Below are 27,167 nucleotides of genomic sequence, written 5' to 3' on the forward strand. Positions count from 1 at the left end.
GATAAATCTTTAAAATCCAAGTCAGATACCTTTGTCCTGTGAGTAAAATCAGTGTGATCTGGTAGTATCCAACTGAGTGAATTTACAGTGCTGAAAGTGAATTGCAGCAGCCCTGTGGTGCCACTGTCAGTAGTGGTGGAAGCTGCAGTGTAGTCAAGGCAATCAGGCTCTTTAGCCCTCATGTTTTAACCCTTCTGTGTGTTAAAACTGGGAGTTTTATGGAAACCATTCCATTTCTTGGAACAGATTTTCTCTGGTTGTGTCCTCCCCTTGATGATTTGAAAGTGGCTTGACAATTGCAAAGCAATTCAAAGGGAGTGATGCTGACACATGTGGGCAGCAAATGCTCCAGAGAACTCCTAGGTATGGCTGGATCCAGCAATCCAAACAGATCCCATGAGTGTTTGTTTTGAGAATTGTTTAAGTCCCAAACGATGCCAGTTCCTTTTTAGAGCAAAAGAATTCAGCAGGCACAGGCTGCTCTGAGCTCAGCCTTGGGGGTGCTCTCCAATCACAGAGCACTTTGCAATTTAACCTGGGCAAAAGTTATAAATAAATGTGGACCAGGTTTATTTTGGAGAGCTCTACTGGGTCTGACTTACCCTGCAGACAGTGCAGGAAAATTATTTCAGGTAAAATCACAAAGGGATACTGCAGGGAGCAGCAAAATCACAAAAAAGGGAGCAGCTCTGTGGTGTGGGGGTCTTCCTTCACTCAACTGCAAAGATCTAAAATCTTAGTGCCTTACCTTAAGAATAACTCTTGCTCTCTCTCTCTCATATTTTAGATAAAGGAACTATTAAGCTGAAGGTGAGTATCAATAATTTAAAGATGTTTTCAGTGAACATGTAAGGGATTTTCCCTCAGCCACATCAACCATTGATCTCTGGCACAAATAAATGTCACATTCTGGGGCACACAGTGAGGAGGACACTGCCTTCACCAGGGGAAAAATGGAAAGTGAAAACAACAAAGCTCAACCCATCACAGCTCACCTTTACACCACTACAGAAAATCAGTGGCTCCACATAAATTTCTGTGTTGGGGTTATTTTATACAAATGGTAGTAGAGAATTCTGCGTGGGGGTTATGACTTCAAATATTGGCAAAATGGAGTGGGACTAGAAAAACAAACCCTTAAAAGTGTTTGGTTTCTTGACTCGGGACTTAATTTGGGCTTGTCATCTTTGGGATATTAAAGGGGGGTGGTGGAACAGAATATTCAATTATGTGCACCCAGAATGGTATCAGACTTTTTACTCTGTCACTTTTAATCTGAAGTAATTTTAAAGTACTTATTTCTCTGAGCAGCTGGTTGAACATGTACATGCATGCACTTTTTGTTTTGGGGACTTTTTGAGTTTTTCCCTCTGTTGGGTTGGTTTCCCCACATAACACAGCTCTGTTCTGGGAGCTGCATGTGTGGATCATGGATCAACCATCACTCTGCTTGAATGATAGAGGGCAGGAGAGAATTTCCTGCCCTGTTTCAACATGAATTTACCTCCTTTGAGGTTTATATATTGTAGAAAACCTAGTATGTCCTTAAATTTCCTTTCACTACTAACACAGATTGACACCAAAACGCAGCGGGTGCCTCTTCTTGCTCACTTCAATGTCAATGATATCCTCAGAGGTTTTTCTGTGTGTTCCTCACCTCCTGGTGTGGTTTTCAGGTGCCTCCAGGGCTCCGTGGACAAGCTCACCTGAAGGTTTGGGGCAACAGGCACCTGGCAGAGGAAGGGCACATCTTCCACAACTACACCACAGTCACCATCGACAGCAAGGGCTCCTCCGTGTTCATCCAGACCGACAAACCTGTCTACAAACCCAAGCAGAAAGGTAAAATCACCTTGGATAACTTGCCAGATGCTTTCAAGGGGAGTTTTAGGGTGAGCTTTTCTGTTTGGCAACTGATAAATTCCCTCTTTTCCTTTTTTAGTGTTGATAAATCTCTTCATGGTGACTTCTGACCTGAGGCCAGCCAATGACAGGGTAAAGAAATCCGTTTTCTTTCACATTGTGCAATATGATGGAATACTTGGTAGCCTGCATTTTATTCAAATATTTGAACATTTGAGAATTATATAAAATATAGGTTTTATATTTATTCTATATAATATATTTAATATACAATAATAAATATTTATATAATAATATATAATCATCTATTACATATGTAATATATAATATATATTATGTGTATTTATATATAATAAAAATAATATAAAATAATAAAATATATACTTATATATTTATATTATAAATATATAAATAATATATATTATATTAATAATATAAATAAAAATATGCATTATATTAATATATAAAATAGAGATATATGTGAAAATAAATATAAATTAAAAATAATATATATTATATAATATATATAATATATATGATATATTATATATTAAAAATAATATATATTATAATATAGAATTATATATATTAATAATATACATTATTAATAAATTTTCTATATTATATATTATATGTATAATTTATTGATAATATATTGATACATTATACTACTAATGCTATATTAATATTATAAAAATAATAAAAATCATATATATTACATTAATATTATATATTAATATATAATATATATTATTATATAACATATAAAAGGGTCTTTTTTGACCAAAACAATTCAGCAGGCACAGGCTGCCCTGTGCTGGAAGTTCAGCCTTGGGGGTGCTCCCCAATACACTTAAGCAGAAACAGAATTGGATTTTGAAGCTCTTTGGGCATAGCTTGTGACAGCTTGTTTTATTTGTAGTTTTTATTTGCAATTGGTAATTTATTTGTAAATTGTAATTTTTACAATATGTAATTTATAATTTAAGCTTTTTTCACTTGGTCATGCTCCCTTTGGAGGTGAATACAAACTCTTGGAGTGCTGGCAAATAGGAGGCAGCCCTGCCAGAGCAGAGACAAGAATTTTTCAGATTTGCACCTTATTTAGCTAATAAGGTGCAAATCTGAAAATTGTCACTTTTTCAGATAGATATCTGAATTAAATGTGTGTTTCTCAGGCTACTCTTAGCAGAGATGTTCAAACTTTGTCACTTTGGGTCTCACACTTATGTTGACTCAACACTTCATCACAAAAAGCAGAAAAGTTGTTTCATAAAGCCTTTTATTTTCTTTTTCCTTTCAGATTGAAGCTTATGTTGTGGTGAGTATCTGTGTGCCCTTCCAACACCTGCCCTGTAGAGGTACAAGGTTTGTGTAGCATTTAAAGGAACAAATTTCTGATTTTCCTGTCCATTATTGCCATTCCCACCCCTAACCAATGCAATTTTCTATCCCTGTGTCTCTATCTGATCTCTGTGCCTTTGGTTTTTTTGCCATCACCAGCAAATATCCTGGTTTTCTACTTCACTTTTAGAAATTAATTCCCATTTTTCAGCCTGAGAAGAATTGGCTTGGTTTACTGTGATTTATAACTGTGACAGCCCCATTTCTTCTCCCTTCTTTTCACTCCAATCCTTGCACCCAAACATGGATAGTGGAGAGTAGAAATTCATGGAAAGCAAAGGTTCTCCTGTCCTTTTCCTTATGAGGGGGATGAGAGGTTCCCTCTGTGCTCAAGGGGTTTTTTTTGGGGGGTGTTTTTTGGGTGCTGTTTTGTTGTTTTGGGGTGGGGGTTTTTTTTGTTTTTTTGGGTTTTTTTTGTTGTTGTTTGGTTTTTTGGCAGTTTTTTTGTCTTGTTTTGTTGGTTGGTTTTTGGTTTTTTGTGGGTTTTTGTAGATTTTTTTTGTTGTTTAGTTTTGGGGTTTTTTGTTGTTGTTTTTAATGTGTTTGCCTGTCAGAAAGCAGGAGGATTCACTCTTGTTGAAGATTTAATGCTGACAAAAACAGCAGGGTTCATTTCACCTGAGTTTCTTTATCCAAAATTTGTCTTTCTGCTTGTATAGCTCCCTTTAAGAATGAGGTCAGTTCACCCCATCCAGGACTGGTGTCTTAAGGCAGGGGGAAGATCTGCTTGGCATTTATCTGTGTGCATTACTTACAGGAGCAGAGCTCTTAAATAACTCCAGAAAGCAAATACCCCTGCTGTAAGGTATTTTTGGGACATTTTTGACAGGTTTTGGTTACATTTGAGCTGTCAGAGAGGTGTGTGTATTACAAAAGGAAGCTCTTTGTTACAAACTGAGATAAATTCATGAGTGATGCTCATTTCTCACCCCTAATCCTCCCTGCAGGATCCCCGGGGGTCTCGGATGATAGAATGGAATAACCTGAAGCCATTTTGTTGTGGTAAGTTCCAGATTATTTATTTTTTTCCCCCTCTGTGTGCTGTGATTTCCCTTTGCTTCTGCTTCCACTGAGTAGTGTTCAGTGGGGCTTGGCAGGGGCTGGAGAGTGACAGAGCTCAGAGAATGTTGTTTTCTTTTTTCAGGCATTGTCAATATGACTTTTCCCCTGTCTGATCAGCCAGTGTTTGGGGAATGGCTCATCTTTGCTGAGATGCAGGGGCACACCTACAACAAATCCTTTGAGGTGCAGAAATATGGTGAGTTGACCCCAACTCTGGTGCATTTGGAAGTACAGAACACTGAGAAATGCTTTCATTTGAGATGAAACACCTGAAACATTTAAAATGCCATGAGGAGAAATTCCTTAGAGCCATGTATTTCAGGGATGTTAATTGCGAGCTTTGCTGAGGTCACCTTGCCAAGGTGGTTTTGGTTTGTTGCTGTTGTTGATTGTCCTGGTTAGAAAAGCCAGGTCTCTGTTAAGGAAGGCAGGAGCCTCCCCTGAAATGGAAAATGCAAACCCCCTCCCTCCAAATTATTATAATTTTGAAATTAAAAGGCTCTCAGGCAAAGATATGGGAGCAGGAATAACAGGATAAATAAAAATACAAATGCACTAGCACAAAAAAAAGAAAACAGACCACTGCCAGAGTCAGAGCATGCCCTGCCCGCTGTGTGTCAGGGTGGTGGCACAGCCCCATCCCATGGGGGCTCAGCCCTCCTGCAGTGCCAGCTGTGGCTCTGCTGGAGCAGGGTGGAGTTTTCCTCTGAAGATCCAGTGGACAAGGCAACTGTTCCTTTGGGTATCCAGCGGAAAGGCTGTTCTGGTGTCCCAAAACCTCAGATTGGATCCAGGTAGGAATGCTTGGCTCCTCCCCTGGGCGGAGCATCTCCCCATGGGATGCTGGAATTGGATCAGCCCTGCAGGGACACTCAGTGGCCATGGACAGAAGATAATTAATAATTAATGGCCCATTAAGAGAAGAGATCTCCTGGAGGGAGGGTTGACTGTGGGAGAGATAAAGAAAACTGCCCAGTGAACAGACGATATCTTCCCCACCTCTAACAGATGGGAATTGAATACACACCCATATTTCCAACCTAATTTATTGACCCTCTACTGGGTGTTACCCTGATAAATCAGAACCAGCTCCTGTCAGGGCTTTGGGGACTTTTTTCTATAACCTGAGCAATGAGATCTGCTTGGAAAGGTTCTGCTTTATTTCTTTTCCATGCAGTGTTGCCAAAGTTTGAGCTGCTGATCGATCCCCCGCGTTACATCCGGGACCTTTCCCTGTGTGAGAAAGGAACTGTCCATGCCAGGTAGGAACATTCCCAAACCAGGTTTCACTGCTCTGGGTTGGAGTGCAGGCACTGGAGCTTGGATCCCAGCTGCTGCACGCTTTTCAGATGATTTCTAATCATCATCATCAGCTATCTGATGTAAGAGCCTTCAAAAACATGGTAAAAATAACAGTTTGGAAAACTTCCTGTGGTAATGTTTTCTAGATGTGCAGGTGACATGATAATTGTCTTTATACAGCCAGAAGAACAGAAACCAGCTGGAAGTCATTAATCATCTCCTTTGCATTTCAGATACACATTTGGCAAACCAGTGACAGGGAAGTTAATTGTCAATATGACAATAAATGGTGTTGGCTACTACAGACATGAAGTGGGACACCCTGTCCTCAAGACCACCCAGGTGAGGGAGACCATGGACTCACCTGTGATAAAATGCCTGATCTGTCTTCTTTAACACTTATCCCACAGCTCTGTTTTCTTGCTGATGGGAAATCAGAAAATGAAGGTGTAAATATTATAACTGAGGCCATTGCTTATTTTTACGTGATATATTTATGATTTTAGATATTAGGAGGAAGGTCTTTTCCCAGAGGGTGCTGGGCATTGCCCAGGCTGCCCAGGGAATGGTGCCAAGGCTGCCAGAGCTGCAGGAGCTCCCAGGGGTGCTCAGGGTGGGGTTGTTGGGGTGGCTGTGCAGGGACAGGGGCTGCACTGATCATCCCTGAGGGTCCCTTCCAGCTCAGGATATTTTGGGAATTGGTGGGATGAGAATTTCTTGGCATAGTTTTAATCTGTTTTAAAAGCATATGGGGCTGAGGAGAGCAGGAGCCTGAGGTGACAGAGTTAGTCCAGACCATGGCTAAGGGAGGAAAATGAAGCACCCTTCCCCTTTCCTTTTCCCTCTTCCTTTCCTTTTCCCCTTCCTTTTTGTCATGGACGTATTTTGTGAAAAATCCTTTCATAAAAGAAAGAAGCTGAGAGGTCTCAGAAATGAAATGTAAACAACAATTATCTGCTGCTGTGGAATGCAACAGGTGCATCTTTGATTGGTATCATGTGGTTGTTTTTAATTAATGGCCAATCGAAGTCTGGCTATGTCGGACTCTCTGGTCAGTCATAAGATTTTATTATCATTCCATTCCTTGCTAGCCCTCTGATGAAATCCTTTCTTCTAGTCTTTTAGTATAGTTTATCATTTTCTTTTAATATAATATATATCATAAAATAATAAATCAGCCTTCTGAAATATGGAGTAAAGATTCTTATCTCTTGCCTTGTCCTTGGGACCCCTGTGAACACCGCTACAATTGGTGACCCCGAGTGAGGAACATTCCGACACCTTTTCCCTTTCCTTTTTCCTTTTCCTTTCCATCCTAACCCTTCCAAACCCTGCTGCACACCACCCCGTGTGCCTGTGTTTGCTGTGCCCTGTGTGGTGTCCAACCCCGTCCCTGTGTGCCCACCCCAGATCGATGGCTCGGCCCAGTTCGAGGTGTGTGTCAGGGACATGATGCCAGCCGATGTCCCCGAGCACTTCCGAGGCACTGTCAACATCTGGGCCACAGTGATCAGCTCTGATGGCAGCAGGCAGGTGACCTTTGATGACTCCACACCTGTCCAGAAGCAGCTGATTGACATCAAGTACTCCAAGGACACCAGGAAGCAGTTCAAACCCGGGCTGCCTTACAAAGGCAAGGTGAGATTAGGAATAATCCTGTTTTTCATGGTTTTGTGTACTAATATGGCTGATTTAAGTTGACTCCAGTAGTTTTCCCCACCTGGAATTGCTGATAATTTAAAGCTAATTTTTCTATAAATGCCCCACTGTGCAGGTAGAGGTCACTTACCCCGATGGAAGCCCAGCTGACAGAGTCACCATCCGAATTAAAGCTGAGCTCACACCAAAGGACAACGTTTACACAAGTGAACTGGTCTCAAGGAATGGCCTGGTGGAGTTTGAGATCCCCTCCATCCCCACAGCTGCCCAATATGTTTGGCTGGAGGTGGGTAAAAGCTCCTTATGGGATTAGCAGGCTTTAATGGAACTAATCTTGTCAAACCTGCACTTTATAAACCAGTGCTGCAAAGAGGAAATCGGTGCCTTTTAGCTCCAGCTTCTGGATTTCAACACAGCAAACACTGGTTTGTTTCCTGCTGCCAAGAGAACTGATGTTGGTAACCACCATGAAAAGATGCTCCTCCAAATGCACCTTAACATGGTGGTAGGGGGCAAAATTTGGGGAGTGAAGATGTCAAGTGTTGAAAGGTATAAAATGGGAGAGGAGAGACTAAAAAAGAACAAAATGAGCTTTCTATTCATAACATTGATGTAACTTTTTTGTGGTTTTTTTTAAGACCAAAGTGACAGCAATTGATGGGAAACCCTCTGGGGATCAATATCTGCCCAACTATTTGTCCATCAGCAGCTGGTACTCACCCAGCAAGTGCCACATCCAGCTCCAGGCGCCAGATAAACCTTTCCAGGTATGTTGGCTGCACCCTCCAGCATGGAAATTAAATCAAATCCACTGCATTGCTTGGCTCAAAGAGCTTTGTTCTAATTAAATATTTCTGGACATTCCTGATTCTGGGATCTTGAGCTGTTTCTACCACAAAGGAAGAAGAAGCTGCACTGGAGCCACCAAATAATTGCTGAATGTGGGCTCCACAAGGTGCTAAACAAAATTCTCTAGGTGCTCTGTGCACCAATCCACAAATCCAACCCTTTCTGTTAAGACAGGGTGGGTGTAGGCATGGAAAACTTGATAATTTCACATTTGAATGTGTGTTCTGTGCCTCCAGTAATGCTCAGACACGGATTGCTTGCTGAAAGTGATTGGAAGTGATGTTAGTGGGAGTGGCTGAATTGCTAAAGACCAAAATTAAGGCTGTGTAGTCTCACTGGAACTTCCAGCTTAAATCTCAGCTGGATCTGTTCAATCCTCCAGTTATTGGGCTCTGAACATGATTGCCTTGTTTTCTTTGGTAGGTTTTGTAGGAGCCTCTCTAAAAATGTAATCCTGCCCTATAAAAGCTGTCGTGATTCCTCTCCTAGAGAAAAAGTCTGATTTAATAATGACATCTGTTGCATAATTTTTCTGAGAGTTGTTCAGGCTTTCTTCCTACCCAAGAAAATGTTCTGATAATATCTGCATATTGCTCAGTGGAAAAAAAAAAAGTGAGTTTTGGCCATAAACACACTGAGATTTGTTATCAGCAGGTCTGTGAGGTTGGTTTCAGATTCTTTGTATCCAAATAAGAGCAGCTTTTTTTTTTTTTTCAATCATTGCATTTCATGGAAGTTTAATGGCTAATTAATCTTTTACAAGTTTCCTGAGGTATGGAAAGGGGATTATACACTGCTAATCTGAACACATTGTTCTTATTATAACCTGATTAGAACTAATTCTTCTGTGGGAAAGCTTGGAGCTGGGTGACCAGCTGATGTGGGAACCATTCCCATGCATTGCCAGCTCTTACTGGGTGTTCCAATTAGCTACATTCATTTTTTTAATGAATTGTTTCATCATTTGCACCGGGGAATTCTTAATACTTCAAATATTTGGTGTCACGAGGCACCTCTTGGACTCTGTGGCATTCTCGGTGTGTTTCAGCATCAGCAGCTCCTTGTGTTCCAGTTCTGCCCTTTTGCTTGGTGCCATGTGTGAATTCTGCAGGGAGAACACTTGGAGCTGAAAAAAAGAGAATTTTTTCAGAACATTTCTTTGGGGATTTTTCTAAGATTTAATGGTTTTATTTGGGAACTGCTCTGATTTAAATGGCAGGAGGGCGAGGAGGGGAAGGTGCTGAAGGAATGCTGCTGATGTAGGACCCTGCAGGTGTCAGCCACACTCAGAGCTCCAAAAGGAAGGAGTTTGTGTTCCCAGGACAGCCCACTGCTCCTCAGGGGGATCAGTCCCATGGCTGGTGTCTGTTCTGTTGGGAATTTGGGGGATTTTGTGTTGGGGGTGTTCAGCACTCCCTGAGCCCCTCTGGGTGCAGAGTGCCCAGGTGTGCTGCTCTGGAACCTATTGCAGGCATCAGACTAAAATAAAGCAGATTTCTTCTCATTTATCTTTGTATTTGACACCTCCCTGAGTGCCCAATTTACAAATTGTTATCAAGGCTTTGTGTCATTTGACAGCATTTTCCCTCGGATCTCTTCCCTGATGTTTGAATTGGTATTTGCCTCATGGATGTAATCACAATTAAATTTCAAAGACTATCAAACACACATCTCCTCCCACCCCCAACACAAGTCTTTCCTTTTTTGGGCTGGGCTACTGAAGGGGTGTCTAAAATTCAACCAATTCTGACAGCTGCTCTGTGCCAAAAGGCTTAACTTCAGAATTCCAGAGATTCCTTTATTGTTCCATTAATGCACACAACCCCCAGCTCAGTCTCCTGTAGATTTGCAGTGAACACAGGCTCCTTTTTAGTGTGGAAAAGGCCCCTGAGAACAGTGCTAATGTAATAATTCATCATCATCATTATTTTTTATTCTTATTATTATTAAATTTTTATTGTGTTTATTATTACTAAATTTTCATTATTATTGTTATTATAAACTTTATCATTATATTATTTTTATTATTTATTATTCGCTATTTTATTATTAATCATTATTTTATTATTTTATTTTGTTGCTATTTATTATTGTTGTTATTATTAATAGTTTTATTATTATTGCTATTATTACTTTAAATTATTATATTACTTGAATTATTATTCATTATTATTTTTATTTATTTTTTATTTTATTATTTTAATTATTTATTTATCATCAATAATTTTTATTATTATTTTCACTATTATTGTAATTTATTATCTTTCATTATTATGTTATTATTAATTTTTATTATTGTTATTATCACTAATTTTTATTATCATAATACTATTTTTATTATTATACATTTTCATTATTATTTTTATTTTTAACATTATTTTTATTATTATTAATTTTATTGTATTATTATTGTTATTCACGTTTCAATCCACCCATTTGGTAGGAGAGGGCTCACACCTCCTGTGGCCTGGAACCCAAGCAGGATTCTGTCCTTTATCACCCCAAAACTCAGAACAGAGCAAATTTTTGGCTTTTCTGTCCCTTCGTGCAGGTGGGAGAGGAGGCCTGGATTGCAGTGAAATCCACCTGTCCTTGCAACTTCACTCTCCATTACGAGGTGGCATCAAGGGGGAACATTGTCCTGTCGGGGCTGCAGCCCAGCAATGTCACCCAGCAGAGGAGCAAAAGAGCCACCACAGCCCTGGAGAGGAACATTGACCTCACACACTTCCCAGGAACAGGTAGCCAGCACCAGAAATGCAGCTCACCCCTATTTTCAGCCAAAAATAAATCCCTTTCCACACCTTTTTTGTTAATGTGATGCTCCTTAAAGAATATAGATAATTTTGTGCAAGAAAAATGTGCAAAGATGTGATGCTCCTTTAAAGAATATAGATGGTTTTGTGCAAGAAAAATAGTGAAATCCATTGTCCTCAGGCATGTAAGAAAGTTCTCCAAGAGGGGTAACTCTTGAAAAGTTTTCTTTGGTCTTTCTGAATTCTTTCTCAGATGACAAAACTCTAATATTTGCTTGGAGTGAAGTGGCAGGGAAGTGTAGGGCAGGGCTGGGGCAGCTGGTTAAGTTGGTTGAGCTCAAACTGAGGAGAGGATGTTGGATGGGAAGAGAAAATTAAATGGGCTGATAAAGGAGATCACACAGCCCACAGGGGGAAGGAAAATGAAATGGGGACTCCTGGTTTGTACAAGGAGTAACAGAAACACACAAATCTGGTGGATTTGGGGAGCAGGGGGATGAAAAATGATGGAGTTGGGAAGATGGACAGAACACCTGCCAAAGGAAAAGTCTGACTGTGCTGGTAACCACTGTGGGAATTGGGGAAAGAGGAACCGGAACCTCCCTCCAGTACCCACCAAGCAATCAGTAATTTAGGATTTGTGATGATTCTCTGGACTGAAGGTTTGTTCTGAGCTGTTGCATTCACAGTTTGCTCTGTCACTGGATGAGTTCAAGGCCAGGTTCTGTGGGGCTTTGGGCAGCCTGGTCTGGTGAAACACATCCTTGTCCACAGAAGTACAGGATCTTTGAAGGTCCCTTCAACCTAAACCACTCTGTGATTCTATTTAACAGTGTTAACAGGTTAACCTAAACCACTCCAGTGATTCTCTGCTCTACAAAAGACGTCATCCTTTTTCAAGCTTATTCCTTTTCTGTCATCATCATTTTCCAGCAATAGATAACATTTTCTGTTTATTTTCTACGGCTTGATAACTTAACTGTGTGTTTCCTTGATTTCATGGCTGGAAAACCACTGAGTAATCCTTCCCTCCCCACCTTCTCCGTGCTGCTCATTAAATTAGGAGTGCTAACTACCTTCCACAATGAGGAGGAAAAGGGAAATATTGTGAACTCAAGGTGTGGAGCAGGAACAAGGGAAGAATGCAAGTCCTGGATGGAGAGTTCTGTGCCTGTCAGCATTAGGAGGGGGCAGAAAGGGAGTGATTAGGATAAACAAAGCTATTTTTTTTTCTCCACAATTCCTATTTCAGCACCTCCCAGCACTCCTGCAGCAGAGGTTGAGGTGTGTGTGACCTTCCTGAGGTTCTCTGTCGTTCACTCCATGGCTCCCCTGGCTCGGCTCCTGGTGTACTACGTCAGGGAGAACGGAGAGGGGGTCACGGACAGCCTGCAGGTCCCTGTCACCTCCTCCTTTGAGAACCAGGTACAGGAGAGGGAGGGCTGGGTGATTGTCTCAAAATCATCCCAGTGATTTTGGGACAATCGCTGGATTTTGGGACAATCACCGGATTTAATGGCATTTCCCTTCCCAGGTCGCCGTGGCGCTCTCGGCCAACGAGACCAGGCCTGGTGACGTTGTGAACATCAAGGTCAGAGCTGCCAAAGGGAGCTGTGTCTGCCTGGCCACGGTGGACAAGAGTGTCTACCTGCTCAAACCAGGCTTCCAGCTGACAGCCAGCCAGGTAGGGTGGGCTCCCAGCTCTGCTGTCCCCTCCTGAGCCCTGTGATCCTCCCCAGCTGGAGGGAGCAGCCAAGGAGAGCAGCCCGTGCCCTTTCCCTTTCCCTTTCCCTGCAGGTGTTCCAGGAGCTGGCAGAGTACGATGTGTCGGATGCTTTTGGGGCTCCCAAGGAGGAAGGGCACTTCTGGTGGCCCGGCATGTCCTCCCGCAGGCGCCGCCGCTCCTCGGTGTTCCCCTGGCACTGGGACATCACCAAGGACGCTCGCTTCGCCTTCACAGTAGGAAGAGCCACCCTCCCCTTCTGGCTTTTGTGTTTGCAGGGGGGTTTTCAGCCCCCTAACCACCCTCCCTTCTCTATTTTCTGCTTTCATGTTTGCAGCCCCATAACCACCCTCCCTTCTGTCTCCTGTGCATTCACGTTTTCATTTTCAGCCCCATAACCACCCTCCCTTCTCTCTTTTCTGCATTCATGTCTGCAGGGGGGTTTTCAGCTCCAGAATGAGCCTCCCTTCTCTGCAGAGTCTTTTTTTGGTGCTTTCATGTTTGTAGAGTGATTTTCAGCCCTGTAACCACCCTCCCTTCTCTGCTTTCTTGTTTGCAAGGGCGTTTGCAGCCCCATAAGCAGCCTCCCTTCTCTCTTTTCTGCATTCATGTCTGCAGGGGCATTTTCAGCTCCAGAATCAGCCTCCCTTCTCTCTGCAGTGTTTCTCTGGTGTGCTTTCATGTTTGTAGGATGATTTTCAGCTCTAGAACCTTCTGATGGTTCTGAAATCCTCCCTCCTGTCTTTTCTGTACTTTCACGTTTCCAGAGCACTTTCACCTTCAGAACCAGCCTCCCTTCTGTTCAGAGTCTCTTTGGTGCTTTGATGTTTGTAGAGTGATTTTTCAGCCCCATAACCAGCCTCCCTTCTCTCTCCTGTGCTTTTCATGTTTGCAGGGGCACTCCAGAACCAGCCCCCCTTCTCTGTTTTCATGTTTGCAAGGCATTTTCAGCCCCTTAACCACCCTCCCTTCCCTATTTTCTGCTTTCATGTTTGCAGGGTGATTTTCAGCTCCAGAACCAGCCTCTCCTCTCTTTTCTGCTTTCATGCTTTCAGAGGCATTTTCAGCTCCAGAAGCAGCCTCCTTCCCCTCTGCAGAGTCTCCCTTGTGTGTTTTCATGTTTGTAGGGTGATTTTCAGCTCCATAACCACCCTCCTTTCTCTCTGCAGTGTCTCTCTTCTGTGCTTTCATGTTTGCAGTGCATTTTCAGCCCCTTAACCAGCCTCCCTTCACTGCTTTCTTGTTTTCAGGGGCATTTTCAGCTCCACCCTCCCTTCTCTTTTCTCTGCTTTCATGTTTGTAGGAAGATTTTCAGCCCTGTAACCAGCCTCCCCTCTCTGTCCTGTGCTTTCGTGTTTTCAGAGGCATTTTCATCTCCATAACCACCCTCCCTCCTCTCTGGAGGATCTCCCTTGTGTGTTTTCATGTTTGCAAGGGGGTTTTCAGCTCCAGAACCAGCTTCTCTTATCATTTATGCTTTTCATGTTTCAGGGCAATTTTCAGCCCCATAACTATCCTCCTTCTGTCTTCTGTGCTTTCATGTTTGTAGGGTGATTTTCAGCCCCATAAGCAGCCTCCCTACTCTCTTTTTGCCGACTGCTGCTTCTCCCTCTGGGATCTGAGGGTTTTTCTTCTCTGATGCAGCTTTTTTGTCCTTACTGAGAGCTGCAAACTCTTGGGAACAAGTTCATTTTTTGGGAACAAGTTCGTTTTTGGGGAGCTGGTGTGAGTGCAGGGCTGCACACCTGATGTGTGCAGGGGACAAAGCTCATCCTCCAGTGCTGCTGGGAGCTGCTGCCTCTCATGAAAAAGGGAATTTAGAGCTGGGAGCTTTCCTGTGAGGACACTTTAATTTTGCTTGGCATCCCTGGCAGGGCAGGACTGGTGATGCCTGATGAGAGAGCAGCCTGCTCACTGCAGCAGAGCACACTGGGAGCTTTTAGGAAGGGTAAAAAGCTGTGATGTTGTATTCTAGGGGGAAAAAATAAAGATTTTTTTACATGTCACACTTGCCCAGTAATGTTAGATACTGATTTAAATGTATTTTCCAAGCAGACAATAGTATATATTTATATTTAAATAGTATATATTTATATTTAAATAGTATACATTAGTTATATTAATATTATATATATTTATATAATAGTTTATATATATTAGTTAACTATATATAACTATATATAATTAGTTTATATATAGTTATATTAGTATTATATATTTATATATTATGCTATTATGTAAATAGTATATATTTATATTTAAAGATTTCTATATTTAAAGTATTTAAATGTTAATATTTAATATAAATATTAAATATATATTAAATATAAATTATTACTAAACAATTAATAATATTTAATACAAATATTTTCCAAGCTTTCTCATAAAGCCTATGCACCTTCACATTAACAATAATTTTTACACAAAGCTTTAAAAAAATCCCCAAGATTTAATTGAGATTTCCCTGGCAAATGTTAAAATATTATTAAGGGATTCTATTTTAAAAAATCAGTTAACTAATCAAATTTAATTATTTTTCTTTAATTCTTTTTTATTTATTTCTTTTTTTTTTCCTTGCTGGTTTTTGTTTTGTGCTGTTGATTTGTCACTGTCTAGGAAACTGGCTTGGTGGTGATGACTGACATAGTCAGCCTGAACCACAGGCAGAATGGAGGGATGTACACAGATGAGGCTGTCCCAGCCTTCCAGCCACACACTGGCACCTTGGTGGCCACCATGCATTCCAAAATAGCACCAAGGTAACTTTTGGGGTTTAATATCTATTGTCTGTGATATATATTTAATATAGATAAATATACATAAATATTAAATATTATAAATATTAAATATAGATAACTCCTGTCTGGTTTTTTCCTCTATTCTCAGTTTTTTCCACCTCAGGTTTAGACAAGGCAGTGATGGAGAAATTCTTCTAATGGCTTGGTAGATATAAAAACCAAAAACTGACACCGCTTTGTTAAATTTAATTTAATTCTTGAAAAGTGACATGTGCAAAGAGTGCTAAATTATCATTTTGAAGAATATTTCCTTGCAATTTGCTGGGAATTTCTCGGAACATTTGCAAGCTACAGCTGTTTTTGCAGAGTCGCTCATTGCTCATGATTTGGACCATTCAGCTGGTGGTCAGAATCAGCAGAATGAGGATTTGCATGAACGAAAGGCAGTGAGATATCACAGGTGATGAGGATGGGCCTTCCCTCTGCATCCTGAATTTCCTAAAAGCCTCTGTTAGGAGAGGAAATTTTGGGGTTAGTTAGGAAATAGATAATGAGCTATAATAGGTATAATGAAGTATAACAAGTATAAAAAGCTGATTTAAATTGTTAATATATTAGAAATCAGGACAATTCAAAGAGCAGGGATGGAGAAGGATGTCATTGCTGGAAGTCACATGCTGCATTTCTTCCCCTTGATTTCCCTTTGGTAAAAGAATTTGGATCACAAACCAATTCTTTGTAAATTCAATTATTTCTGCTCATTTCAAAGGTTATCTTTCTTATACTATTTTTTAGATTCTTGTTTCTGCCTGCAGAGTGGGTGTGCACACAAAGGGATTGTTTCAAAACCCATTTAATTTGTGTTATTCACTCCTTAATGAGTCTGGACCAGGCAGAGTTTTGCTTGTGTGAGCCAGAGTCAGCTGATAACCCTGATTTATCAATGACTGCTGGAAATGTCTTATTAAAAGAATAAATTTGCAAGGGTTTATTTCTTGTTCTAGCAGAGCAGAGAAGAGGAAAAGAACCTTCTTCCCTGAGACGTGGATTTGGCACTGCCTCAATGTCAGGTATTGGCATTAATTATATCCAGAGGGTTGTAAACAAAGCTCTTTAAAATCTAATGAGTTACATTGGTATTTTCTGATTTTTTTAAGGTTTTTTATTATTATTTTCCTCCTATTGTTGTTTTTCTTCTTTACCATTTCAGTCTTTGCAGCATTTCCTCTGGTTCTGAAGTGTTCCCTTGCTTCAAACTGAACCTTTTAGTTGTGCCCACATTGATTCTCTGTTGATTTCTTATCAAATTTTCACTTTCTCTGTCATCTCCTGCAAGAACATCTCCCCCAGACCTCAATCTGCCTCCTCTCAAATCCTGATTCCTTCTGGGTACAGTTGGAACTAAAAAAATAAATTATTAAAGAGATAATAAATCCATCCCACAACAGCACATCTAGGATAATTTGAAGCAATTGTTAAAAAGCTTCTCCAGGTTTTGCAAGTAAACTTCATCCTCAGTAAATGGTTGTAAATTAAATTTGACAGGAACTTGGAGCAAGTGTATTCAAATCTGTTCAATTGAGCATGAAATATGCTTTGTAGAAATACACAAAGAATTCCAGAAGTGCCCATTTGGGCCTCAGCAAGCCAGGGCAGTTAATTATAAGTGGGAGAGCATGGAATAAAAAGTTGCAGATTGCATTTTCTCTACTTCATTTCATTAGAAACAACTGAGGTGGAGCATTCCTTTCATTTCCACTCTCTTGAACAGGAAGAATTTTTTTTTTTTTCCTTCTATAATTTATAATATACAATCCTAAAAAAAAAAAAAAAAAGAAAGAAAAAAAAAAAGAAACAAAAGCCTAATGTCAACTTCCCAAACCAATTCTAAAAATTCCTAGAGCCTGGCTGGAGGGTCTAATGGCTGGAAATGAGTGTGTACTTTGGCCCTGTGCCCAGAAGAGTAAGTGCCCTCATGTGTGAAAATAATGTTAATGCTGGTTATGGGCTGAAATCCCAGTGGAAAGAACATCAGCTGCAACAAATTGTCCGGTTAAACAGGCTGGAATTGTGCCAGCTCTGCCTCCCTCCCTCCCTCCCTGCTGCTCCTCAGGGCTCAGCATCAGGGCAGCTGCGAATGCAAACTGGGTGAGCACCAATGGCCGCTGGAAAGGAGTTAAATATTTTTGAGATTTAAGTAGGTTTAGATGGGATATTGGGAAGGAATCTTTCTAGGAAGCCTTGGCACAGGGTGGGTGCCCCTGGATCCCTGGCAGTGCCCAAGGCCAGGCTGGACAGGGCTGGGAGCAGCCTGGGATGGTGAAGGTGTCCCTGCCATGGCAGGGGTGGAACTTGAGGGCCTTTAAGGTCCCTTCCAACCTGAGCCATACTGGGATTTTGTGAACATTTCCATTGCTTGGCAGTTCCTCTGGAGCAGTGGAAAGTGTCCCTGCCATGGCAGGGCTGGCATTGGATGGGCTTTGAGATCCTTCCAACTTGAACCATCCTGGGGTTCTGTGAACATTTCCATTGCTTGGCAGCTTCTCTGGAGCAGTGGAAGGGCAGGGGTGGCACTGGATGAGCTTTGACATCCAACCTGAACCATCCTGGGGTTCTGTGACCATTTCTATTGCTTGGAAGCTTTGGTGGAGCATTGTAAAGTGTCCCTGCCATGGCAGGAGTGGAACTTGAGGGCCTTTAAGGTCCCTTCCAGCTTGAACCATCCTGGGTGACCATTTCTATTGCTTGGAAGTTCCTCTGGGGCAATGGAAAGTGTCCCTGCCATGGCAGGGGTGGCACTGGATGGGCTTTGAGATCCTTCCAACTGGAATCATCCTGGGATTTTGTGACCATTTCTATTGCTTGGAGGTTCCTCTGGGTCAGTGGAAGGTGTCCCTGCCATGTCAGGGGTGGCACTGGATGGGCTTCAAGATCCCTCCAACTTGAGCCATCCTGGAATTCTGCAAACATTTCTATTTTTTTTTATTATTTGAAAGCTTCTCTGGAGCAGTGGATGGGCAGGGGTGGCCTGAGGCTTTGAGATCCTTCCAACTTGAACCATCCTGGGATTGTGTGACCATATCTGTTACTTGGCAGCTTCTCTGGAGCAGTGGAAGGTGTCCCTGCCATGGCAGGGGTGGCACTGGATGGGCTTTAAGATCCCTCCAACCCAACTCATTCCATGTTTTTATGATCCAAGTGCATTTCCCAAGGCTTTTCCCTCTGCAGTTTGAGCTGGGGGAGCCAAATTCACCAGGCAGTGCTTGGAGTGGGGCTGAATGACAAAAAGCACAGGGATCTCCACTTTTTATTGTTCACACGGATCTCCACTTTTATTGTTCACACTGATCTCCACTTTTTATTGTTTTAATCCCTTCCCTTTGTAATACAAACACAAAGATGAATCCCTGAATCAAACCACCACACTGGCTCCTCACATGAGCAACACCTTCAGCCTCACTGGGAATTCATTTATTTAGAGGGATTAAAGCAAAGCCAAGGTGCTTTTCCCAAGTGAGAGCAAATCTGAAAAGCAGTGCCAGTGCAGCTCTGGGTGTGCATCATGAGGACACCGTGTCGTGCTGGACACTTCTTCTGCAGCCCTCCCATTCTCATTTTCCATGTGTGCCAGGCTCTGGGGAATAAATAAGGACTTGTGAGGAAACAACCTTGGGGTGCACTCACACCTGCACCCATCACCCTGCCAGCTGAGCCACGAAACAGCTTTTGTTCCTGTGGGAGAGGAAATATTTTCTGTTCCAGCCAGGGCCAAAGCTGCTTTGCAGGAGGGAAACAGCAAAGTCTGAAGAGCAAATCTGAATTTTTATTATTATAAAGCATGGAAGAGGATACCGGGGTTATGATATCGCTTTGTGCTATGCACAAAAAAGCTAAATATGCGAAGATTTGATTTTTAATTACTAATTTCAATCCTCATAAATTCCATTCAAATAGAGGATTCTGTCTGGTCAGAGTCAACTTCTTCCTCATAATCCTAACAGAGCAAGGTGGGAAGAAGTTCATTTCTCCTGATGATGGAGCAATTAATTCTCTTTCTCTGAAAGAATCAGGTGTCCTGTGGCTGCTATCTCAGTGAGAGTCCTCTCTTTAAAAAAAAAAGTATCTTATATTGCATTTAACATTTTGTTATAAGCTAAAACTATATTTAACATGCTACTTAAGAAAATTAATACAGCATCACTTTCTAACAAAATATTCCTTTTAATATTTGCGAAATATAATATATATCATATATATTCTATGTATCTATTATATATAAATATGTCTAGAATATACTATATTGTATAGAGAATATATATTATAGTATTATGTATAGAATATATATTATATTATATATAGGATATACATTATAATTAATATTAAAATATATATTATAATATAATGTCTTATAATTAATATTATAACATACATACAATATTATAACATACAATATTATAACATTCATTTTAATATTTGCCAAAAGCCAATCATAAAATGTGCATTTTTCACCCAGCTCAGGGGAGGCCCAGCTGCAGGTGGAGGTGCCTGACTCCATCACCACGTGGATCACAGAGGCCGTGGCTCTGTCTGAGGACAAGGGGCTGGGCATTGCCAGCCAGGCAGAGCTGAGGACCTTCAAACCTTTCTTCATCGACTTCACCCTGCCCTACCACGTCATCAGGGGGGAGCAGACCAAGATCCCCCTCACTGTCTACAACTACCTGCCCCTGTGTGTGGAGGTAAAGCTCAGCCCTCCCCTGCCACTGCCATATTTTTTTTAAAAATTCCTTTATTTAGGATCTTTCTCTCCTGAGAAGCTGAGAGGCCTCAGGAACAATTATTTTAAACAATAATTATAAAATTAATTTGAATAATTAATATTTACTTAATTCAAATTATTATTAATATTTTAAGCAATAATGATAAAAGTAATTAAATTAATTAATATTTAATTAATAAAATTAATTAAAATAATACTAATTATTTAAAACAGTCATTATCGGCTGGTGTGGAATGCAACAGGTGCATCTGTGATTGGTCTCATGTAGTTGTTTTTAATTAATGGCCAATCAAAGTCCAGCTGTCTCAGACTCTCTGGTCAGTCACAAGATTTTATTATCATTCCATTCTATTCCTTCTGATAAAATCCTTTCTTCTTTTCTTTTAGTATAATTTTAATATATTAATTTTCCTTTAATATAATAAATATAATAAAATAATAAATCAGCCTTCTGAACCATGGAGTCAAGATTCTCATCTCTTCCTTTGTTGGGGTTGCCTGCAAATTCTACCCCTGCCTCAGTTCTAACTCCTCACCATGGCTGGTGGGTGATTTACCTGTCACAGGAGATAAGTGTCAGGCTGACAGAGGGGTAAGCTCAACAGAGATGCTTTAAGAAGATAAATAATTGGATTTTTTTCAACTCAAATAAATGTCATTGCTTGGTTCGGTTTTGGTTTGAAACACCTGTGGTAGGCTGAAGTGTCCTGCAGCATTTCAGGAAAGCAAATGTTGAAAAAGGCAGGGAAAAGACATTTGAAAAGACATTCCTCAGTTTGGAATCTCATGCTGAACCAAAAAGAATTTCCTTCATAATCAAAAAGCTGCTAATTTTTTTTCGTTTTGAAGGAATTTTTTTTCCCCAGGGAATTCCATCTCCCTTCTCACACTCCCCATCTCCAGTACCATCTACCAGAAATACTTGTAGAATTGCTGAGCTGAAAGCACTGCTCTCAGTCAAATCCATGGCTAGAAACTTTGAAGAATGAATAATCTTCAAAGATTTGAAGATTCTTCAAATCTTCATTCTGTGACTGTTAGGATGGGAAACCCACGGAATTCTTCATTCGCATAGCTCAGTTTGACTTCGTGACTGATATTGTGGCCGCTGTTATTTCCAATAAATGACATCTCCAAATCTTTCACAGGTCCACGTGAAGATTTCTGTCCCAAAAGGCATCAAGTTTGTGGGGCACCCTGGGAAGCACCACCTGACCAGGAAGAAATGTGTGGCCCCAGGGGAGGCCAAGCCCACCTCCATCGTCCTGTCCTTCAGCGAGCTGGGCCTGAGCAACATCACTGGTACAACTCAAAACAGCTTCACAAGTGTTTATTTCCCTTCCTCTTTCAGGAGAAAATTGTGATTTCCCCATTGCCCCAGTTCATTCATTCCACTTGCTGCCAGCTTGGCTTTTCAACCTCATTTGTTGTAGGAACAAATCCCCTGCCTGTGATGCACAGGATGTACAAACAAACAGCAGGACATTCCCTGGTCATCATTTTTTTGTTGTGATATTAAGGTTGGGCCTGTTTCATTTCCCTGAAGAGATCATTGGAAATTTTTAAACAAAAGAATAACAGCAAATTCTGTGCAAATAATCCCAGTGAAAACCAAAAATTAGGGAAGAGCTTCTCTGTTGCCCCATAATTGTTCAAATATTGCCTGGTTTTATATGTGATCACTAAAATATGGGTAAGGGGAATATGAGAGAGGTAATTACAGCACTTGTTAATCAGCTGCTTCTAATTAATTTGGATCTTTTTAACTTCTAGAGGTGTTTATATCTCAAAATCTCTGCTGCTTTTCCCTTCTGTTTCTTAGCAAAAGCCTTTGCCTATGGTGGCACCAACTGTTGCCAGGAGGGGATGCAGAGCCTGAAGAATGGCAAACACTCAGAGGACTCTTACCTGGACAAAAGGAGCCCTGTGGGGGTGGATTATGTTCGCAGCAGTGTCATTATTGAGGTGAGAAAACGCCAATTTAGGAAATTAAAAATGCCTGGGAGACTGTGAAATCAAACCTGAGCAGGTTTATGATGATCCTCAAGGTGATTCACCCTCAAGGTGGTTTATGGTGTGTTAGGGAGATTGAAAATAATCAGCTTTAGTGGGACTTGTACAGAAAGAGCCCATTTGAGCTCCTCTGGTGAATCTTCAACACTGTTCAGGAGAAAAAAGAATGGATTTTTTTATGGGATAAGCTTGCCCTGTTAATCTAAGAAATATGAGAAAAGGGGAAGTTCTCTGGTACTGCTCTAACTAACAGAACACAGTGCCACCACTTTTTTATAAAGGATATAAACCATTGCACAGCAGCAAAAATAATTTCTGTGTTTTCCAAGTCAAACTGGGATCTGTTCCTGATAATCCAAGCCCTGTGGTTTATGCATGGATTTCTGTCTTTCTATAGCCAGAAGGACTGTCCAGAGAATACACCTACAGTGTGTTCTTCTGCCCAAATGGTAAGTTCATGATTTGAATGAGATATTCAGTTTGTTTGAATCAGTTTTAAAAAGAAGCATTTGGCTACTTTAAAAAAAAAAAAAAAAGAATTTAAAAAAATCTTTGTTTCCATTTCTCTGTGATTGATGAGTTCTGGTCTGTAGGAAGAACTTGTAAATAAAGAGTCTTTCTTACCTGGCTGGCTAATTATGAATTTGCTCTAACTGCCCAAGTGATTTCTGGGAATGGCCATTAAATTCCTTTACTTTATGGAACAGTTTCAGTATTCAGCACTGTGGACAGTAACTGGGACTGTGCTTTATTTTCAGCTGGTGCTTTAAGATTCAGTTCTGGAATCAGTCTGTCCTTTCTGCCAGAGGTTTGGATAGCTCAGAGCTGGCTCCACTAACTGAACAGAGATGCTTTTGACCACTAGATTAGAACTGAAAAATCACTTGCTGAGCTCAGAAGAAATTCAGCTGAGCAGTTTGAAGGATTTTCTGCCTTGAAGGGGGTAAAAATAAAAGATGAGAAGAAACAGCCATGTGTATTTTAATGTGTTGTTCATCAGAACGGGAGAGATGTTGGGAAGGATGAAAGTTTGACAAGGAAGTCTCACACATATGTGTGCTTAGCAGAAAGATTTTTAAATGTAGAGTCTGATGAAGGAATAGAGTTGGAAGCAAGTTTTGGTATAGAAGAAAAGAATTGCTGAGCCAGTCTTACTGGATAACCAAGAAGGCAAAGGGTGTGTTAGTTTGAGGTGGGATTATCCTTTGTTCTAAGCCATAAAAACCCCTTCTAACTAGTTTGAGGTGGGTTTATCCTTTGTTCTAAGTCATAAAAACCCCTTCTAACCAACACACCCTTTGCCTCCTTGGTTAGCCAGTAAGACTGGCTCAGCAATTCTTTTCTTCTATATCAAAACTTGCTTCCAACTCTATTCCTTCATCAGACTCTACATTTAAAAATCTTTCTGCTAAGCACACATATCTGTGAGACTTCCTTGTCAAACTTTCATCCTTCCCAACATTAATACTTTAAAAGAAGCTGGAAAAAAAAACCCCCATGTGCTTAGCAAAGCTCTGTTCGAATTTCAGTCATCGCCTCTAAGCTGAGCTCCAACTCTTACAACATCCCCTTGTTTTTCTGACTAGAGAAAATACACATTTCCACCCCTAACAAATACGAGTACCAGTACCTGCAGAAGCCAGCCCAGATGAGGCACTTTGAGGTGGCAGTGAAGGCTCACAACGATGCCCACCTGGCCCTGTCCTCGGGGCCCCACGACATGGCCGAGATGGCCGAGATCGTCATCGGGGGACAGCAGAACTCCAGGACCTGGATCTCCTCCAGCAAAATGGGAGAGCCAGTGGCCAGCAGGGACACGCCTGGCATCCTCTCCTGGGATGAGTTCCGCAGCTTCTGGATCAGCTGGAAAAATGGAGTTATCCAGGTACCGAGTCCTTCTGGGAGTCTCTTTGTGAGCAGAGTTTGAGCACACACAGAGCAGTTTTTTCCTGAGCTTCATTCCTGTTGCCTTTTCCCTCTGAAGCCCTGATCAGGCTGTTGTGATCACAACAAATCTGCTTTTGCCACCAATATGTTCTCAGGACCTCAGTCCTGCTTGAGATGAAGACAATGCAAAGCAATGTGTTTGAGACAATGCAAAGCAATGTGTAGCCATGGTATTTTCTGAAAGATCCTTTCCTTAGGATTTTTTCTCCTGAGAAGCTGGGAGGCCTCAGGAACAAAATGTAAACAATGATTATCTGCTGCTGTGGAATGCAACAGGTGCATCTGTGATTGGTCTCATGTGGTTGTTTCTAATTAATGGCCAATCACAGTCAGCTGGCTTGGACTCTGTCGAAGACACAAACTTTTGTTATCATTCTTCCTTTTCTATTCTTAGCCAGCCTTCTGATGAAATCCTTTCTTCTATTCTTTTAGTATAGTTTTAATATAATATACATCATAAAATAATAAATCAAGCCTTCTGAAACATGGAGTCTGATCCTCATCTCTTCCCTCATCCTCAGACCCCTGTGAACACCATCACAACAATGTATTGTCTTTTTTCCATTGTCTTATTTGCCATATTGTCTGATTGTCTTATTGCCATTTTCAGAAGGCTTCAAGCTGTTTTCATTCTAGCATGCATATTCTTACAAAACTCACAAGTTTACACTTTACTCATTGATTACAAGAGATAAAGTGTTTATTGGAATAGTTGCAGGTTTCTCTTATTTATCCTTCTTTTTATCTTGGTTTCTCTGTCAATGACCTTGGTAGAAAATTCTTTCAGGGGTAAACATGGATCCTCTTCTCAAACTTCTCTCTGGCTCACAGAAGCTGCTCTAAAACCTCTTCCACAAGTCCTCAACATTTGTAATGGCAAAACCTTGCAGGCCAAGCCTGTGGATTTCCCATTGAACTCCCTTGGGTTGTATTGTGGGTGGGAAGGAGAGAGAAGGAGAGAGGTATTGCTGCACCTCTCTGGGCTGGGAGGTGTCCCAGCACACCAGGCACAGTGACTCCCCCTGTGTGACCTCCTGGATCTCCCCCTGTGTGGCCTCTTGGATCTCCATGGTCTCTTGTCCCTTTCAGGTTGGCCACGGTACTCGGGTGCTAAACGAATCTATAATTGTGGAGTGGACAGTCCCCAAACAGCTTGAGGTGAAGTACATTGGCTTTTCCACAGGCTGGGGGTCAATGGGAGAGTTTAAAATTTGGAGAAAAGAAGAGACTGATGAAAATCACAATGAAGCATTTACTCTTGGAGTTCCCCACAACATAATTCCAGGATCAGAAAGAGCTACGGCTTCAATAATAGGTATCAATAATCAGGAGGTATCACTTAGGTACCCCCTCCCAAATGTCAACAGATACTCCAGCTGTTACTTCTGACCAGTTCTTGAGTAATGCACAGCAGATAAGATAGTCACAGGCACTTTAAAAGGTTTATTACAGCTTAATTTTGGGGGCAGATCATTCCTTGGGAATTTTTTTGGCACTTGTTTGAAGCCTGTTTGGGTTGACAATGGCTTGAAGTTGGTGAGGGGCTTGGCAGGGGCACTGTCTGTTACTGCTCATGGTGTTTGTCTCATTGTCATCCTCATCACAAACTGTGCTGTGTTCCAAACTGGTCTAAACTGGGAAGTCATGGATAATCAGAGGCTGAAATGTGGAATTTATTTAATCCAACAAGAGATGGAAAGGCTAAGACTTAACAGCTGAAGGACTTCCCATTCGTCACAGTTTATTTAAGCTGCTTTGGGGTAGCCAGGAGATATTAGTGCAGTGAGGTGGGGGATAACCACAAAACACCAAAAGGAAAACCTTAAATTTCCTGATCCTGAGCATCTCCCCTCTTTCTCATCAGGAGATGTGATGGGTCCCACCCTGAACAACCTGGACAACCTGCTGAGGTTGCCCTTTGGCTGTGGGGAGCAGAACATGATCCACTTTGCCCCCAATGTCTTTGTCCTGAAATACCTGCAGAAAACCAAGCAGCTCAGCCACGAGGTGGAGGCTGAGGCTACAGATTACCTCGTTCAAGGTAACTCAGCACAATTAAATCCACAGGTGGAGAAAAGGCTTTCAATTCATAGTTTTGCTTTGCATGTCACTTTTTGTAATCAAGAATAGCCCAAGTGGTGAGGATTCATCATTTCTTGCAGGATAATCTCAGAGTCTGACAGATTTTGATGGCAAGATGTTTTCCTCTGATATATAATCTCTATTTCCCTTCAGTAACTCCTAGTTCAGATTGATTTATCTTTATCTCTTTTTCCCTAGCTGATTTCTATGTTTAAATGTTTTAGAAAGTAAAGGAAAACGAAATTTACTGAAAATCTGTATATTTAGGGGGTTTTGCCTTATTCGTAAATTGTCTTTTCAAACCTTTAGTCACTGGAGTTATGGCTCTTTTCTGGACTTTTTTTTTATGGTATTTTCTAATAATAGTATACCAAAAATCAAAATTTAGTATCCAAAGTAGTTAAAATCCTTCATTACATGGCTCTAGGTCATCTGTCCTTTCAGTGTCCTGTCCTACTTTACCAAGCAACTCAAACCAACCTTTTTTGTTATCATTTTTTCCTTTTTTTTTTTTTTTGCACTGTTTTCCTCAGCATTTGTTTTGGGAAGAGCCACATGCAAAACAGTTTTATAACTAAGTGCAATAATTCTCAGGACAAGTAAGAATGCAGAGATCATTAAAAACCCAGAGTGACCCAAAGGGACAAAGCTCTCTTGTGTATGAGTCAGACAATAGTCATGTCATGAAATCAGAGGTGACAGGGTTAGGTGGTTCTCCTCTGAAAATATAAATATAAAATGTAATATGTGAGATATTTCTTGTGTTCAGCAGCAAAAGCCCAGCTCTGCTTCCTCTGCCTGGCTCCACTCATTTCACTGGGAATTTTCTGGGCTTGCTGGGAGCAGTGAGGCAAAGGGAATTTGTTAATGGCCCGAGTCAGTGTTTCCTTTGCAACATCATTTGCTTTTGTTTCTTTTTACGAATCTGCAAACCTTCCAGGTTTTTGGCTCCAAACCCTGTTTGCTAATTAACCCTTACAGAAGAAACC

General features: G+C 41.1%; 1 protein-coding gene across 1 annotated transcript in view; it reads left to right on the forward strand.

Annotated features, from left to right (window-relative positions):
• CPAMD8 (C3 and PZP like alpha-2-macroglobulin domain containing 8) overlaps positions 1 to 27,167 on the forward strand; it is a 60,005-nt gene that overhangs the window by 3,233 nt on the left and 29,605 nt on the right. The window contains exons 3-26 of the mRNA XM_054290877.1: positions 788 to 810; positions 1,677 to 1,842; positions 1,943 to 1,995; positions 3,167 to 3,184; positions 4,215 to 4,269; positions 4,412 to 4,525; positions 5,507 to 5,591; positions 5,865 to 5,973; positions 7,042 to 7,269; positions 7,406 to 7,576; positions 7,929 to 8,057; positions 10,691 to 10,880; positions 12,148 to 12,320; positions 12,430 to 12,579; positions 12,693 to 12,854; positions 15,235 to 15,377; positions 16,361 to 16,426; positions 19,870 to 20,095; positions 21,285 to 21,438; positions 21,959 to 22,101; positions 22,547 to 22,598; positions 23,736 to 24,034; positions 25,186 to 25,411; positions 25,961 to 26,137. Coding sequence (XP_054146852.1) covers positions 788 to 810; positions 1,677 to 1,842; positions 1,943 to 1,995; positions 3,167 to 3,184; positions 4,215 to 4,269; positions 4,412 to 4,525; positions 5,507 to 5,591; positions 5,865 to 5,973; positions 7,042 to 7,269; positions 7,406 to 7,576; positions 7,929 to 8,057; positions 10,691 to 10,880; positions 12,148 to 12,320; positions 12,430 to 12,579; positions 12,693 to 12,854; positions 15,235 to 15,377; positions 16,361 to 16,426; positions 19,870 to 20,095; positions 21,285 to 21,438; positions 21,959 to 22,101; positions 22,547 to 22,598; positions 23,736 to 24,034; positions 25,186 to 25,411; positions 25,961 to 26,137 — 3,312 coding nt within the window. The remainder of the gene's footprint in view (positions 1 to 787; positions 811 to 1,676; positions 1,843 to 1,942; positions 1,996 to 3,166; positions 3,185 to 4,214; positions 4,270 to 4,411; positions 4,526 to 5,506; positions 5,592 to 5,864; positions 5,974 to 7,041; positions 7,270 to 7,405; positions 7,577 to 7,928; positions 8,058 to 10,690; positions 10,881 to 12,147; positions 12,321 to 12,429; positions 12,580 to 12,692; positions 12,855 to 15,234; positions 15,378 to 16,360; positions 16,427 to 19,869; positions 20,096 to 21,284; positions 21,439 to 21,958; positions 22,102 to 22,546; positions 22,599 to 23,735; positions 24,035 to 25,185; positions 25,412 to 25,960; positions 26,138 to 27,167) is intronic.

Source organism: Melozone crissalis, unplaced genomic scaffold, assembly GCF_028551555.1.
Source record: "Melozone crissalis strain CALT ecotype California unplaced genomic scaffold, PUWL_Pcris_2 ptg000088l_1, whole genome shotgun sequence".
NCBI classification, from domain to species: domain Eukaryota; kingdom Metazoa; phylum Chordata; class Aves; order Passeriformes; family Passerellidae; genus Melozone; species Melozone crissalis.